Source organism: Octopus sinensis, linkage group LG4, assembly GCF_006345805.1.
Source record: "Octopus sinensis linkage group LG4, ASM634580v1, whole genome shotgun sequence".
Lineage (NCBI taxonomy): Eukaryota > Metazoa > Mollusca > Cephalopoda > Octopoda > Octopodidae > Octopus > Octopus sinensis.
Genome location: NC_043000.1, coordinates 148,259,824 through 148,278,046, shown reverse-complemented (window position 1 = coordinate 148,278,046; position 18,223 = coordinate 148,259,824). Strand labels below are relative to the sequence as shown.

The window sequence follows — 18,223 nt, the reverse complement described above, 5'->3', positions numbered from 1 at the left end:
CTAATAACTACAGAAATCAACTGAAAACAGATCAGGTTAATAAGATCTCTTAACGTACATTTAAGTATTTGGACTCACATGGACCGGTTTCTGCACTGGTAAAAATTGCCTTAGCTTTTTCAGCACACATTACCATAGTGGAGACCCCTAACCTATCATTTCAAAATGATAGGTTAGGGGTCTCCATCATGGGGTAACACATGCTGAAGAAGTGAAGGCAATTTTTACCAGTGCAGAAACCGGTCCATGTGAGTCCAAATACTTAAATGTACGTTAGATTTTATTAACCTGATCTGCCTTCGGTTGATTTCTGTAGTTATCAGTGTATTTTGGCAATTTAAATAAGAGTTTTGACTGTTATTTCCAGCAGGTAGACATACATAGTATGTCCTTTGATTAATTTTAATCCTTCAGCTAGTTAATGCTTTTTGTGGGGCCTGCAATCACCTGTATTATTGATTCTGTTATTATCATTTTTCAAATAGTCAGATTAGATTAATAACACAATTAATAATATCTTAGCAAATTAATTTTTCAGGAATTATTTTTCTCATGAATTGTTTACCCTTGTGTACATATATACATGTGTGAGTGTGTGTCTTAGTGTCTGTGTTTGCCTTCCCCCTGCCTGACAACAGGTGTTGTGTTTACATTGCCATAACTTAGCAGTTCAAGAAAAGAGACTGATAGAATAAGTGCCAGGCTTGCAAGAAAAATAAGTACTTGGGTTGATTCATGTGACTAAAATTCTTCACGGCAGTGCTCCAGCATGGCCGCAGTCTAATGACTGAAACAAGTAAAAGATAAATATATTATATTCCTTTTTAATTCTGTCTCATACAAGAGACAACCTCAGATATTTTCAGTTTCATCGTGACCACCACAGTAAAGCTTGGCTTACTCTATACTTTCCATCACATTAATGAAAAAACTCATTAATTATAGTTTAGCTTAAAACACTATCTCCAGTGTGTGAAATTTTTTACTATTTTCATAAATATTTGTTGAACATATTTAATATGTAACAAATATAAAAGATGAAATTATATACTGTATACATAAATTTCACATCGATTTTACATTTTCCCTGTTTTTAAATTTAATGAATGAAATTAAATTTGTTCATATAGCACTGAAATTGAGTAACAGAGAATTTATATATAAAATAAACAAAAATTATACAAGCCTGATATTTAATTTAATTTATGACAATCGTTACTTTAATTGTTTCAAATTCAGGTGACAGACTGATGTTAATTTAAAATGTAGCTGTTACTAGATAGTTGTGATTTTAATAATTTTTTTTTGTCTTGATTTTTTACATTGCATATTAAATGTACTCAATATATATGTTATTTATTACTTACACACCTACCTACCTACCTACCAATGAGGGGAGTATAGTTATGCATGATTAATGATGCATGTCTCCCTAATGAATCATTATTCAATGTGTCTCTGTTTTTGACAAACCATCTCTTGGTATGATATCAGAAATACCACTATCTTATAATAATGGCTTCAAATTTTGGCACAAAGCCAGCAATTTGGGGAGAGGAACTAAGTCAATTAGATCAACCTCAGTGCTCAACTGGTACTTATTTTATCAACCCTGAAAGGATGAAAAGCAAAATTAACCCTGGCTGAATTTGAACTCAGAACATAATGGTTGAAATGTCACTAAGCATTTTGCCCACTGTGCTAACAATTCTGCCTTATTTATAATAGTAATTCACAAAATTTATCTCTCCAGAACTAGTGTATTAACTTAACCAATATCATCAATCTTTCTCAATATAAAAAAATAGAATTTCGTTTTCTTTAGAATTGATTTTGTTATTGTTAAAAATCTGCCCTGATTGAGTGCATTTATGATCAAACATTCCAGCCACGACCAACCCTTTCTTTATCTCCCAACCCCCATCCTCTGGCACATTTATCCCATGTTCCTGTCTTTTTCTTTTCTCTTTACTATAAATCCTTAAAATCCTTAAAAATGTTTTAGCCCGAAGGCCGCGGCCACTGCTGAGGAAAATTTAGTTTTGTTTCTAATTGAGGAAAATTTAGTTTTGTTTCTAGTAGGTAAAGCAGTCACTTAGGGGCTCTCTCATTGACTCATATTAACCATAGTTTTCCAACCAGATGTATACAATTTACTTTTACTTTTCTCAGTCACTTTACACTCTACTTTTTGCAGTACTTAACTATCTGCATTGTCTTTTTCTGCTTTAGAATAAAGCAATGACCTATTTTAGTTATCTCTGTGATGTAAGTAGTGTGGGGGGGAATATGGCTTAGCCTCTCTCAATAAAGTCTAAACACCACTTCAGTTTAAAATATAGGTGGTGATGGTGGCAGGATGGTTGTATTTTATCAGCTGCACACTTATGTAATAATTAGTTAATTGCCTAACTGACTGTGTTCTGTGTTCAACAGTAGTCATCTATTGGTAATTCACTTTATCAACTTCAGGAGATGAAGAATGGGAATTGAGATGTTCATGCCTTACCTAAAAGTATCAACTGACTAAGTAAAGTGGCTACTACTGGAACTGGAACTTTGGTTTAGCCCTCTCGCAGTCAGATTACTTTATCAAATGTAATGCTTATTTTATTTATTTATTTTTTTTTTATCTAGTTTCAGCTCACGAGCTGTGACCATGCTGGGGCACCGCCATTTAGAATTGAACTCACGATCAAGTTGAAACTTACAATCGTGTGGCGAATATCCTAAGCACTAAGCCACGCACATTCACATTGTTTTGAAATAATTCTGCATTATCTCATAGTTTCAAGATTTCAATGATGTGATTGTTTAATTTTAGAATGACATTGTAATGTAGGTGTAAGAGGCCAGATCTGGATGGTTTAAACACAAAACATGAAGAATATTTGGATCAGATATGGTCAGTTTAACCCTTTTGATACCAACTCGGCCAAAACCGCCTCTGGCTATGTGGTGCAAATGTCTTACTTTCATAAGTATTGAATTAAAATCTTCCACCAAACCTTAGTCACAATTTATGTTCCCAACACTAGCTTAATGATAACTAAGTTCTTTTACTAAATTCTTTGTTATATTTAAAGTAATTGACAGAAACACAAAGCATCTCAAAATAAATACGGTAACGAAAGGGTTAAATGCTCTCTGGCTATGCTTGTCAAAGCATGATAAATACGTGTGAATTAAATAATTGCATTGAGAAGTTGTTATTGCATGTTTTTGTTGTGGTTTTGATCTTAATTTTCATTTTTCTATTTCTTTCACTTTAGTTTTGTCAATCGTCTGATATCATATTTTAAACTGTCCAAGAATTGAAATTCATACAGCTACACTCCAGTAAATGAACTAAAGTAAGTGATCTTTTTTTTCATTATGTAATGCTTAGTATTCATTTTTAAAAATATATCATTTAGCAGAATTTATTATGAATGTTTTGGTGGGTTTTTTACCTATGTCTTTCAATTAGTTTCAAAATTAATCAAGAAAGGATTGTTTTAACTTTGTCATTATTAAGCTTATGTCAGGCAGTGAGCTGGCAGAATTGCTAGCATGCTGGTCAAAATGCTTTGTAGCATTTTGTTCATCTTTATGTTCTGAGTTCAAATGTCACTGAGGTCAACTTTGCTTTTCCTCTTTTCAGGGTCAATAAAATAAGTATCAGTCAACTTATTCCTTCCCCCGAAATTGCTGTCCTTGGCCCAAATTTTGAAACCATTATTAAGTTTATGTCTATACATTAAAAAAAAATTGACCTTACATAAAATTGTGATGGAAGATTTTAATTCAAATATTAATATCTTAATTAAGAAATAATTATTAGTGACAGAAATAGTGTTGATATAAGGTGGCGAGCTGGCAGAAACGTTAGCACGCCGGGCGAAATGCTTAGCAGTTTTTTGTTTGTCTTTACGTTCTGAGTTCAAATTCCGCCGAGGTCAACTTTGCCTTTCATCCTTTCGGGGTCGATAAATTAAGTACCAGTTACGCACTGGGGATGATGTAATCGACTTAATCCCCTTGTCTGTCCTTGTTTGTCCCCTCTATGTTTAGCCCCTTGTGGGTAATAAAGAAATAAGAAATAGTGTTGATAACAAAGGGTAATATTTATCCATGCTTAAAAGTGGATGTTGTGTTAGAGAATGTCTACCATTGACAAGGCCAGGGAAGACTGTAATCATATGATCTGGTAGTTTTGGTGGTGGTGATGGCAGGCAAGTTATCTCCCTCTAGTGATGTAACGAGAGTCCTTATTTGTACTGAAAGCCAATATGAGAGGTTTTCCGTGATAACTTTCTCAGTATTCTGTGTTCTGATGCAACATCCACTTTTAAGTGGGGATAAACATTACCTTTTAGCATTTTAATGTTTTATATCAGTATCAAAAAGATCCAGATAAGTTGAGCCAGTTTTCTTGTCTTCCTGTAGAAGAATTGAGTTAAGGAATATTTAGCATAATAAGATTTGATTGCTCAAGTTTAAAAGATGTTAATATTTTTAGAGGATTTCAAAATATAAAATATATTTCAAAATTAATGATAGTGAATGGTTTTATTTTGATAGATGGGAGTGGTTCATCTAAGAAATACATTTCATTCCAGAAATAATTAACATAATTAACACAATTCATCAAAAAATGTAAGTGTGGATTGGCAATCATTAATATAAGAGAAAAATGCTCTGCCATATTTTTTTTTAGCTCTTTACATTCTGAGTTCAAGTTTTGTTGAGGTCATCTTTGCCTTTCATCCTTTCAGGGTTTATAGAACAAAGTACCAGCAAAGAATTGGGATTGATGGTATTGACTGATCCTCTCTCCTCAAAATTGCTGGCCTTATGCCTAGATTATTATTTCAGAGTTGGTAAAATAAGTACCAGTTGAGCACTGTAGTCACTACAGTTGTCATCTCTTCACTCTAAAATTGTTAGCCTTGGTGCCAAAATCTGAAATTTTTATTATTATTGTGAGGACACATGGCCTAGTGATTAGGGTGTTGCACTCAAGATTGCAAGATCAATTCCTAGACCAGGTGGTGCATTGTCTTCCTGAGAAAAATATGTCATCTCCTGTTGCTCTGTGATCATTTCAACACCTGATGTGTAAGTACACTGTGCACCTGTTCAGGCAATGTCAATTTGATGCAGTAAGTGAGCTAATGTGCAGCAGATGCATTTAATCACTATTGACAAATCATTTGCACTGGTTGTTTAGCAAAAAATGGACCCTCATGTGTCCTCTTTGACAGGAGAGTCCATCATTATTGAGAGCATTATAAAAATACTTTGTATTTGTTCTGCCTCTTTACATTTTTAGTTGAAATCCCACTGAGGCTAGCTTTTCCTTTCATCCTTACAGGGGTCAATAAAATATAGTACCATTAAGCTATTGGGGTTCATTTAATCAACTAACCCCTCCATCAAATTTCAGACCTTGTGTCTGTCATTTTACACATGTCTTTCATGCTGGTATGGATTAGAGAAATATATCAGAAACAATTATTATTATTGGTAGCAAGGTGGCAGAATCATTAGAGCATTTGGACAGAATGCTTAATGGCATTTCATTCTGAGTTCAAATTCTGCCAGGGTTAATTTGACCTAACATCCTTTAGGTATCAACATAAATGGTTTCTCCTTCTTCAAAATTGCTGGCCTTACGCCTTAATTAGATAGTTATTATCATCATTTGTTAATTGGCTCAAGTGACTACAGTAGATGTTTGGAATTCAGGTTAATTAATTAAACACATCTAGTCCCACCCATGGAAGGCAGATGTTAAATGATGATGATATCACATTACTTCTGTATATAACTAGATTTTATTTCCTTTTCCCAAAAATGTAAGTTTAAGTCAACTGCAGTAGGATTAAAATCTAGAGCTTTTCATTGGTTACCCATATGATTCCTGCTCTTGAGTTTGGTAGACTTAGATATCAATTGAAATATTCTTTTCTACTCTAGGCACAAGGCTCAAAATTTTGGGGGAGGAGGCCAGTCGATTAGATCAACCCCAGTACATAACTGGTACTTAATTTATCACCTCCGAAAAGATGAAAGGCAAAGTTAACCTCAGCAGAATTTGAACTCGGAACGAAACAGCAGACAAATACCACTAAGCATTTTGCTCGGTATGCTAACGTTTCTGCCAGCTCGCCATCTTACATCAGTTGAGATATTTGCAAAATTCTAACACACCAGTTATCATTTGTTTCCTGAATCTGGTATTTTTGTCTACTGGGTCATTGTCTTTTTTTATCTAACAATTGTAGTGTTGGAGATGAGAAAATCTAGCCAGCTCTGCACAGAAGTAAATGATCATATTTAGGGTGGCCCACTGAGCCAGCAGGTTCTAATCTGGTTCAAAAATACTCTAATTCCTTTAAACAATCTGTTCTCAATTAAGGAATAGATTTCTATATTCAGTCCCCAATGAAGAAACAGCTTAATTTCCATTAACAAAAAAATACCTTGTAGTTAACCTGAGTTATATTTGTTTAAGCAAAGTTGGATTTAAACATTTGTCCCTTATGAGATTGATAAAATCGAGAGGGGTTAGTTGATTATGAGATTGATAAAATGAGGGAGGGGTTAGATGATTAAATGAACCCCAATAGTTTGATGGTACTATATTTTATTGACCCCTGTAAGGATGAGAGGAAAAGCTAACCTCAGTGGTATTTCAACTAAAAATGTAAAGAGGCAGAACAAATACAAAGTATTTTTATAATGCTCTCAATAATGAATCAAATCGGAAACCGAGTAACGGCGGAGACAGCAATGGAACAGCGCACAACTGCTGAAGCCGGCTGCAACAGGTTTGATATAAGCAACTAAAACCATTGAAAGTGGTGCCCCAGCATGGTCATGACAAAAGAATAAAAGAATGATTATTAAAGAACATATAGTACATTCCATATTCTGTATCTATCAGAAGGTAGCTCTACACCTGCCAAATTACAATTTAGATAATAGTTTTTGTCAAGGGATTGTAACAGAGATATTGGAAATTTGCATATTTAAGAATCTATCTTAAATATTTAAAATCACAAATTAACAACTACGAACGTCTTTACTTTCAGATGTTATTGGTTGGTTTAATGTTACGCCCAACAGTACTGCACATCTCCATATGTGCAACTTAGTTTTGCTGCTCATTGCAGTTACTTAAATTTTTCATTTCACTATTAGATCTTGTTACAGCCAAAATCACCACCATCATCATCATCATCATCATCATCATCATACATCTGTTTTCCATTCTGGCATGGGTCCGATGTTTTGACAGGAGCTGGTCTGCTGAGAGCAACTTGGGCTCCTTGTCTGTTTTGGCATGGTTTCTACAGCCAGATGCCCTTTCTAATGCCACCCACTTAACAGAGTGTACTGAGTGCCTTTACATAACACTGACATAGATGCTTGTTATGTGGCACTGGCACTCATGAGCCCATAAGTTCAGCTGAAGAGGGATGCAGGGGACATGCTTGTATGCAAGGACAACCACTGAATAAATTTTGCTTTCTCTTTTTAATAATACACCACTTAATCTCTATATCTATAAACAGCAAAATGTCTGTGTGTCCTTTATACAAATCCACAGTTTTTCACGTAAAAGGCTCGCATTTTCTATGGGCTTTCAAAACTGTCTGAGGGTGGTCGTGAAGATCTTTTCATTTCCCCAGTCACCCCAGAAAGCCATTAAAAAAATTGATAAACCCCAACAGTTGAATGCACATGTGCATTTGCAGACAGTCTCTATGACTCAGCACATCATTGTGTTTTGCAAAGACTCGTTATCATGTGTTTTGGCTTTCAAATGTGTACGCTTTTTTGATTTGAGAAATGCATGGAATGATTAATGAGTTAAACCAAGTGAATGACAAGAGAGTGGGATTTTCATGAAAGACCAAATATGCTTGACTAGCACTAGACCCGGCAACGCCGGGTCATAGTGCTGGTTATTATTTAAAACGGTTTGATTTGGTTTCCATGCTGCTTCAAGTTTCACAGCCAGTCTCATTCAAGCTTCTGGAATATATATATAGAATGTGTGTGTTTTAAATTTTATCTGAAATAATTATGAGGTTATAATCTAAGGGTCAGAAGAACAACAAAACTTTTTACAACCTAGCTAGCTAGATTGCATTCGGCCTCAATGCTTTACAATCCTTCCTTTATTGAACACTTGTTTTCTCTAAGGGTTATTAATACCAAAATAATTTCAGAACAAGGCTAACTTTAACTTTATTATTACAAATTTAATTCTAAATAAGAATTTAATGTCAAAATTTTATTTAAATTTTTGTGAAGCAATTTTTGGCTGGAGATATTTATTTCTCCATCAAATTTAAAACAAAACTTTAACATGTCAGTTCCTCCTATGAGGACTACAGTTTGAATGATTCATTCACTAATAATTGATGACACCAGTCTACAATGTAGATCTCATAGTTAATTTTATTTGTAACACAAACTTGTCAGTGTTGATCTTGTGCTTTGTTAGTAAAACTATCAAGATTAATTATTTGTTCCTAATTTGTTAACATCAGAAGAGGTGTTTCTATCTTTTCTGTATCTTTTTTTAAATATCTCCTGCCAAGAATCTTTTCACAAAATTTTTTTCTTTTTTTTTTGAGTCCATTTAGAAAAGGCTGTTAGTGATAAATGAATGAAATTAGTATTGTTGTTGTTGTTGTAGTCACCAGTCAACCCCGACCAAGCCAATCTAAGGAGACAATCCAGTTGTGATCACCCTGTCCTTTTCCTACATAAAATGCACTCAGAATCATGTCATCCTGTGTTTCCTTCTTTCCTAAGATAGCAGAATGTAATTTAAGATAGATTTGGTAGCTACTTTTAGCAGGATGAATAATCATGTAGCTACCATTGGCTCTCTTTAGCTCATTAAGTTAACGTTTCATTTGATTTATATTAGTTTCATTGTTCCATTGAAGATGTAAATATGTGGATGTTGTAAGTGGAACATATTTAGGAAAGATATTTTTTTATACATATCCGGTGGCACGTAAAAAGCACCATCCGACCGTGGCCGTTTGCCAGCCTCGTCTGGCACCTGTGCTGGTGGCACGTAAAAAGCACCCACTACACTCATAGAGTGGTTGGCGTTAGGAAGGGCATCCAGCCGTAGAAACATTGCCAGATCAGACTGGGCCTGGTGCAGCCTTCTGGCTTCCCAGACCCCAGTTGAACTGTCCAACCCATGCCAGCATGGAAAGCGGATGCTAAACGATGATGCTGATGATGATCCAGGATATAAATTACATAAAATAGTTAGTGGTAGGGACATCAAGTGGGTTTAGATAGTATTTTAAAGTCAACAAGTTCAGCTGCAGAAAGGATAAACAAAGGATATAGCCCTAATAGTGCATCAGTGTTTGGAAGTGGCCAGTAAGAGAAAGCTTGCTTCTAAAGGAGATGATTTTTTTTCCCTTGGATACTATTTATAATAGAGGAGGAAGCACCTCTCCTACTCACAGAATTTTACCCTCATTCAAATTTGAAACCATCTTCTGTTGAAATCCATAAAAACACATTAGGTTTTTCAAATTCAGAGCTTAGTAACTTCATCATCATCGTTTAACGTCCGTTCTCCATGCTAGCATGGGTTGGACGGTTTGACCGGGGATCTGGCAAGCCAGAAGGCTGCACCAGGCTCCAGTCTGATCTGGCAGTGTTTCTACAGCTGGATGCCCTTCCTAACGCCAACCACTCCGTGAGTGTAGTGGGTGCTTTTTACGTGCCACCCGCACAGGTGCCAGGCGAGGCTGGCAATGGCCACGGTCGGATTGGTGCATTTTATGTGCCACCGGCACAGAAGCCAGTCGAGGTGACACTGGCTTCGGCCACGATTCAGATGGTGCTTTTTACATGCCAAACTTATACAAAAAAAATTTTTAATTTGCTAATTTTCTCAATGACCTTCATGGGTTCATTTGCACTTGGAATTTCTTTTCATACTGAGGAGATTCTCCCATTCCCGATCTAGAGAGAGTGAGTGTGTGTGTGTGTGTGTGCAGTAGAAGACATGCACTAACCAGTATTCAAGAGTGGAGTTCATATACACTTGCAAAAGATTGAAGAATTTTCTGTTTCTGCACATGGAACCCAGCCATTGTTATTCATTATTTTTAAATCACAGTTTATTTTTTATTAAGTGTTTCACAGGTGGGGAGAAACTATTTAATATCATAATCTCCATGTTCTTAGTTACAGTTGTGTAGTAGTAAATTTAATGAAAAATTAGAATCGGAAAAAAAAATTCCACACAAAATTTAATTCTCTCCTTTTTCTTTATTTTATTTTCAGTGGCGACCGATGCAGGAGCAGGTTTTGATTCCAGGGGTCTTGGACTTCGGGTCCAGAAAAAGCTATTGGGGAAGATGTCAAATAAGAAAATTGCCAAAATATTTGTTGATGAAACATTGGCTGAAGTGCTTGACAACATGTGTCGAATCCTGAAAGACTATTCTTCAAATAAGAAAGAAGTAGAAAAAATCCTTAAGTACATTATCAAGACAATAGTAAAGATTGGGATTCTATTCCGAAACGATCAATTTAACCAAGCGGAACTGACCAAAATTGAAGTCTTCAAGCAAAAGTTTAATACCCTTGCAATGACTATCATCAGTTTTTGTGAAGTGGATTTCACCTATGACAGAATTTTCTTGCAAAAAAACTTAGAGGAATGTCGTAGCCTTATCCAGGAGATTGTTCACAGACATCTGACAGACAAATCTAAGACTCGAATTGACACAGTGTTCAGATATTTCTCAGATACAGATCTTTTGGATGAACTATTCAGCAGTTCTAGCAAATACAAAGATCAATTAAACATCATAGTAGCAGATATGCACAAAATGATCGATGAGGGAAATTTATAGCTGTTAAACTACAGTCTTCTTTTTTATATATATATATATATTGTTTATTTTTACATTTTGCCCCTTATTTTTTTTTTTCTTTTGTTCAAATAAATTGTATTTTTACTTCTAACTCTCATTTCTTCTGTCGACTTTGTCAAACATGACAAACATGCCACGTGTGCTGTTAATTACAGGATTTGCGTGGCATCGTTCTATTATGTCTTTCAGAGCTAATAACTCACAGGGTCGCAGCTTCTCACAAAAATATCGTGACTGTTGGCGAATACAACCCTCATCCAAAAAAAAGCAAGCAGCGCTACTAAAAAGATTCATTTGGTGATTCTCAGCCATAGTAGTCTCATTGCTTGAAGAAGCCTGAGGACATGGTCTCAGTCAATTAAAATCAACCATAATACTTAACTAGTGCTTTATTTTATCAAGGCTTGGAGGATGAAAGACAAAATTGACCTCAATGGAATTTGAACTTGGAACATAAAGGTCTATAACTAAATACCACAAGGCATTTTGTCTGATGCTCTAACAGTTCTGCCAATCTGCCCCTTCATTTGAAAAACCCGCATCTTTCTTTGCAAATAATTAAACCAACAGTTTTACTATTTTTATATGTATATATGAAATGTGTAAGTATAACTTCTTACTGATGTAGATACAACTACTTTTACATAAAATGTCTTTTTTTTAAGTCTTCTTTAAATTTTTTTTTTTCTTTTTACCAACTTTAATTCTAGGCATTTATAACATCATGTATGTTTCATGTTTTCGTGTTACTTATATTTTCTTAGTAAATTGAAAAATTATTGAAAAACTGTACACATTGTGAAGTAATTGTTAACCATGTACTATACATTACATACATACTATTTTCTATATTTTACAGTATCTACTAATTATACAGCAAATGTTCATATAGCATTGAAATTACTTTTTACTTGTCGGTAGTTTATTATATTTATCCCGACCTCTATGTTTTAGTGATTCATAACAATTACACCATCAAGAATTCATCCATTCATGTTTTTCAAAGAAACCTGTACAGGTTGTTTTTGGGGTTGTTGTTTTTTTTTGTGGTGATGGTGGGAGACAAAGGTGAGAGTTGAAAAATAAAAAAGATAAAGCATTAGGTAGGTGTTGAGGGGTGGTGAAACGTTTGACCTCTGTAGCAATGCATAATAGGTCAAAGTCGGAGAGGAATGAATTCTTGAGCAATTTATTCTTTGTACATTATGGTAAAACAAAGAAATCTGGATTCAAAAATCTTTGAACATGTTAACATATGGATTACCATTAAGGTAGTGATGGAGAAGATACTTTGAATTGATATGACGTTCTTTATGTAGAAATTTTGCTTCAAATTTGTACATCATTTTTGGATATCTATTGAAGATAGTATACATCAACTGTAGAATTGAAGATATGAGACCAGTATATATTAACTGTAGATTAATATTCAATTCAATAATTAGTTGGAAGATACTCATATTTGATTCAATGCATTCCCTAATGTTTTAGGGGTGATTTGAGCAATAGGTAGTGGGGTTTATTGGTTTGCATGTGTATCTGTTTTTCTGTGCTGGAAAGGATTGGATAGTTCTGTAATATAGCATTCTTCTATGCAAATTAATCCTGTTTAAACACACTATTCAGGAAATTGCTGAGTTTTATGATTAGAAGCCTTTCTTAGTGTCAGTTCTTATGACAGACTGGGCTTGGTGTTTTTTTTATCATTGTACCAGCACTAGATAAACTGGCTTCCCAATCACTTTCTTCACCACACATTGAGTTGAATAACCAAGAAAAAAAATATATATATATACAAAGAAGCACTTACATGGTTGCTGGAACTGCTAGAACTAACAGCTACACCTCCCTTCATATAACTCCCATCTCAAATAAGGAAAAGATATATAATGTCATAGTGTTGTTTTTATTTAAATGCCCCTAAACGACAACATAGTCTCAGCTGGAATGCTTTTATTAATAGCTCTGTGCAATCTAGGATGACTTTGGGTTAAACAGCAACAGCATGAATATATGCTGTAGGCTAGGGAATTGGGAGTCCTAGAGTATCTGGGTTTTTTTTTATATTTCAGTTTAAAGGTTGATATAGGTAATTTACCATTCTGTAAAATAGTAAAAAGTGGGAAATGAAGTTGAACTAATATCTATTTAAAATTTTATTCCTTGTTCTTCAGTTTAAAACTTAACATGCTTTTATGCCTATGCATACATTCCTCTAGAAACTTTTGAACAAGAGATACTGGGCTAAAAAAAAACAAGGTAGATTTTTTTTTAATGTTGTATGATTTTAATTTCCCAAGATACAAAACATTTGCCATTTCATTCAAGAACTGTTTTCAAACCTAAATGTCAGCTATTTCAAGTTTGTACCTACATTTGTCAAAATATTGCAATAGTAACAAAATGTTTATATGTGAAAATATGATTTTTCTTTTTTTTTTTATATAAACAGTCAAATGTTTTCATAAGAAGGTATTTCAGACAGATATGAGGGGAGATTGACAAATAATAAATAACCTAATTGTTGGTTTTTGCCATATTTGGAACAAAAACAAGACAATTTTTAATTGATAAAGAAAATGTACTAGAATATTTTCTCATCAGATTTTATATCTTTGGAATTCTATTACAATTTCTTTTCTTTTTCTCTTTTTTTTTTTTTGTGATATTCAGCTAAAATTGGGAGTGATAAAACAGTAGTGTGTGATCACTCATGGTCTAGACAACAACCCTGCTTGAATTTGAAGTGTTTTTTAAAGCTTTACTGAAGTCAATTTAAAATGGGTTGTTGGAACCTTATTTGAACAGAAATATCTTGTAATGCTAATGTTCACAAATGCATGCAATAAAAAAGAAAATGTTTTATAGTAACAATCCACATTTTCATCACAAAGTCCCCACCTTGTTTATTCACCTCCATAGCAAACAATTTTAACTCATCACAAATTAAAGCTTTTTGAGCTTTTAACCATTTCTTCTTCCATTTATTCTTTCACTCCTTCAGCCAGTCATTAATATTTTAGAATGGATTTTTTAACTTCCAACAATGTATCATTGAGACAGTAGAATGGAGTTTTGGGGTGACCAGATTGTAAATGTAAGATGAGACTTTGAAACTCTGTATCTTGTATTATCAGGAAATATAACAAACATATATATATATATAGGAAAAAAGCAACAAGAATGGATCAATATTTCGGTACAATTGTTTCGTACGAAGACATCTTTAATAAGGCTATAAAAATTGCAATAAATATAGGTGACTCGTACTCATCAGCCGAAAAAACATCTGAGATTCCCAAACATCAAAGGGGGTGATGTTACACTCGTGAAACATCATGGAAAGTTCTATAAAAATGAAATTTAGATAACAAATTGGTTTCTAAAAGTTCTATTAGTATTACACAGTCATATATCAGGTTTTTAAAAATTTTTTTCAAAACCTTTTAGTTTTCCAGAAAGTGAAGATGAAAGTGAGGGTGTGAGTTTATCCATATTGAAGAAAGTTTGATTCCTAGAGATCTGATGAAACAATTGTACCGATATATTGATCCATTCTTGTTGCTTTTTTCCTATTTATAATCACCCCACTTTGTCGTATGGTTAACACCATATAGATTTCTGGTGCATCCAAGTTAAGTACCATATTCATGTGAATTCAACAGAACTCACTTGAATCTTAATTGCTTATATATATATATATATATATTATATATATATATATATATATATTGTGTTCTAAATGGTCAGAATGACTCAATTGTCTATGAATTGTTTTTCAGCAAACAATGGTTTTTCAAATGTTTTAGATTTACATAATTCTCAGTAACAAACATTGTTTTATATTTCTTCTCAATAATTGTCCTGTTTGTTTTGACAGTTCTGATTAGTTGTCGTTCTGTATGAAGTATTGAAAAAAATATATATATAGGATCTGTCACCTTCAAAATTAAATTTGGCTTTCAAATAATTATACATTTGTGAAATGGTTCTTAAAATATAAATGAATTTAACTACGCTATTTCTAAAGAATACATTGATATATCCCACAGCTTGTTATTTTTTACAAGCTGGGTTTTCTTTTTAATCTTACAACTGGCCACCACCTCTAAAGACCTTCCTTCCATGTGTTAATCTTTGTCATATTTAAAGCAAAAACTAAAAGATGTCTTATCTACTTCATTTACATTCCTATAAGGTCTATTAACTAACTCATAACTTCTTTTACAATGCAATCTGAAAAATTTATGTGCAAAGAGATGTATTCTTTGTCTCCATTTTATCTGTTTTATCAAGTATTTGAAATTCTTTTCTTTATGTCCACCTTACACACACACACACACACACACACACACACACACACACACACACACACACACACACACACACACACTCTCTCTCTCTCTCTTTCTCTCAACTTTGCCTAATTACCGACAAAAGACAGAACCTACTCTGGCTTCATGGATGAGTGAGAACAATGTGACTAAGATCAACAACTTCCAAAAAAATAAATCTTGTCCATGGCAAAGAGGACAAAATGGATATGAAGAAGTAAAAAAAAGAAGGAAAAAAATGGTGAAAAAAAAATTGCATTTCATATTGGAAATGCAGTAAAATGTTGTCCACCATAGGAATTCTATAAAACTTCTACTAGGCAGCATTAATGAAGCATTGATATTGTTTTACTGTTCACTTTTCCATGCTCGACTGGCACAGACAGAATTTGAGGTAGATTATCTGTGGCTGGATGCTCTTCCTGTTGCCAACCCTTACTTCTTTTCAAGCAAAGTAATATTTTACCCCAAATCCGTACATGTATTCAGGGAAGCTAGAAGCAAGCAACACAGTATGTGTATGTATGTATGTATATATGTGTATATATATATATATATATATATATATATATATATATATATATACACACATACACACACAAACGCATATGACAGACTTTTAGTTTCTGCCTACCAAATCTACTTGCAAACTTTGGCCAGCATGGAGCTATAGTTGAAGACACTTGCCCAGGGTGCCACATGGTTGAGCACTCACCCTCTTAATCACACAGACATATATTATTTTTACAGTTGTCTTTCCTTCTTTACAAATTTACTCCAATCTTGTGCATTAATTGTACTTCCTATGCACTAATTCTATCCCCCTTCATTCCTACAAAATTAGTTTACTCCTCTCCCCCAATAACCTTGGCGAAATGGTAGAGCTAATTAGCTTCTAGATTGACTAAGAAATGGAAGCCGGTCTTTTATATCTTATCTTAATCATATGAAACCATTTAAAGGTGATTGAAATGAAGGAAAGAGAGCTGAGAATATAGCTTGAATATTAAAATCTACACTAAGCTTACAGCTAATCTTCTAATCTCAAAATGTTTTTTTTTTTAAACTTATAAAGTGGGCTAATAGATTTCACACATAGCTTTTTGAGTATCCATGCAATACACACATGTACATGTGTGTGTATAAAATGTAATCATGGTGAGAGACTCGCTTAACTTAGTTACTACTTCAACATATATTTAGTAAAAGCCATCTTAACTGGATTTTGTTCACAAGAAATACAGAATAAGAATTGATATTGAGTTTCTCAGCTGAATATATATATATACATATATATATATATATATTTAAGTAGGTGAATGAATTATCCTATGTTTATCGTCAGCATGGAAAATTTGTTTAACCGAAACTTGTCTTCGAAACATATGTTGAGAGTAAAGGAATTTTGTTAACATCTTTGTTCGACTCCATTCTTTCATTCATATATATATATATATATATATATATATATATACACACATATATATATATATCATCATCATCATCGTTTAACGTCCGTTCTCCATGCTAGCATGGGTTGGACAGTTCGACTGAGGATCTGGGAAGCCAGAAGGCTGCACCAGGCTCCAGTCTGATCTGGCAGTGTTTCTACAGCTGGATGCCCTTCCTAACGCCAACCACTCCGTGATATATATATATATATATATATATATTTATATACATATATATATATCCATCCATCCACTCCCCTAATTTACTGAGTATTTTTTTCTTTCTACTAGCCAATACAAAACTAATATAATATTCACATGCACATTTATGTCATATATATATATATATATATGTGTGTGTGTGCATGTATGTAATCATTTTGACATGTTTACATAGGTCATACAAGATTCGCTGAGGCAATTTTTTTCCAGCCAGGTGCTCTTTCTGTTGCCAACCTTCACCTGTTTCCAAGCAAGGTCATATTTTCCCCTTGTTTGGACATTTTTTTTTTTCACAGAATATTTCTAACAAATGATACTGTTAGTATGGCAATGTCATTTGTTTACAATTAGTATACAATATCAAAACAAAGGGACACACACACACATATATACATACATAAATATATACACACACACATACATGCATGCACAACGGGCTTCCTTTCAGTTTCCATTAACCAAATTCACTGGGTTATTATTATACTATATGATTTTGATGTGTGTCCAATTGTTCGAACAAGTGGACAACCTACTCATTGAATAGGCATGGAAAATGCCTGAGTATCTCACAGACTTACATACCTTTGTAATTCTCAATAAAATTAGCATAACAGTGTAACAAGGCTGAACTTTTGAGTTACCATCCAATGGACTTGTACACAGTTTCTGTTTACCCGAATACCCTACAAAACTTGGGTTAACAGAAGGGAATGGTAAAGGTACTGCTGAAGTGCCACACTTTGGAATTGAACCCAGGACTTCATGGTTGCACTCATCATATGATTGTGTGTGTGTGTGTGTGTGTGTGAATTTTTAGATTCATGCTAGTACAATACAATTTACCATTTAGAATTCTAGTTATGATATACAAAATCGTAAATGATTGATATTATTAAATTTTACAAATGTATATAAAGTTGTTGATTTTGGTTTTACGGGGAGTTTTTGCTTCAATCTTAGTAATAAAACATATGGTAGTTGACCTGATTCCTGTACATCACCAAAAAAATAAAAATTAATATCACACTACATGCTGCTATAATAAATATTTTCAGCTTCAAAAACATCAAGGTACAGCTATTTTGTCAAATTATTTGATACTGGCAAGATTTGAAATCTAAAAGAAAAATTTGGCATTGAATAAAAATAGCTTACTAAAGCCTGGAAATCTGGCTCTTTTACTCTTGTACCATTTCTTACCATGATTGTAAAATGTAACTGAAACGTTCTTTTTAAGACTGATCTTTGTTGTTGTTTTCGACTAAGCTAATATCTGATTGTAAATTGGATATCTTTT

General features: G+C 33.6%; 1 protein-coding gene across 4 annotated transcripts in view; it reads left to right on the top strand.

Moving 5' to 3' along the window:
* The window catches only part of LOC115210742 (tumor necrosis factor alpha-induced protein 8), a 122,275-nt gene extending 107,000 nt beyond the window's left edge, over window positions 1-15,275 (top strand). For 3 of the 4 annotated variants that reach the window (XM_036502546.1, XM_036502547.1, XM_036502548.1), the window contains 3 exons: window positions 3,273-3,353; window positions 10,324-10,933; window positions 14,632-15,275. In XM_036502546.1, coding sequence (XP_036358439.1) covers window position 3,353; window positions 10,324-10,898 — 576 coding nt within the window. In that variant the 5' untranslated portion in view covers window positions 3,273-3,352 and the 3' untranslated portion in view covers window positions 10,899-10,933; window positions 14,632-15,275. Of the gene's footprint in view, window positions 1-3,272; window positions 3,354-10,323; window positions 13,510-14,631 lie in introns of those variants that run through there. The other variant, XM_029779451.2, reaches the window with a different exon arrangement.
* Window positions 15,276-18,223: the final 2,948 nt, after the last annotated feature.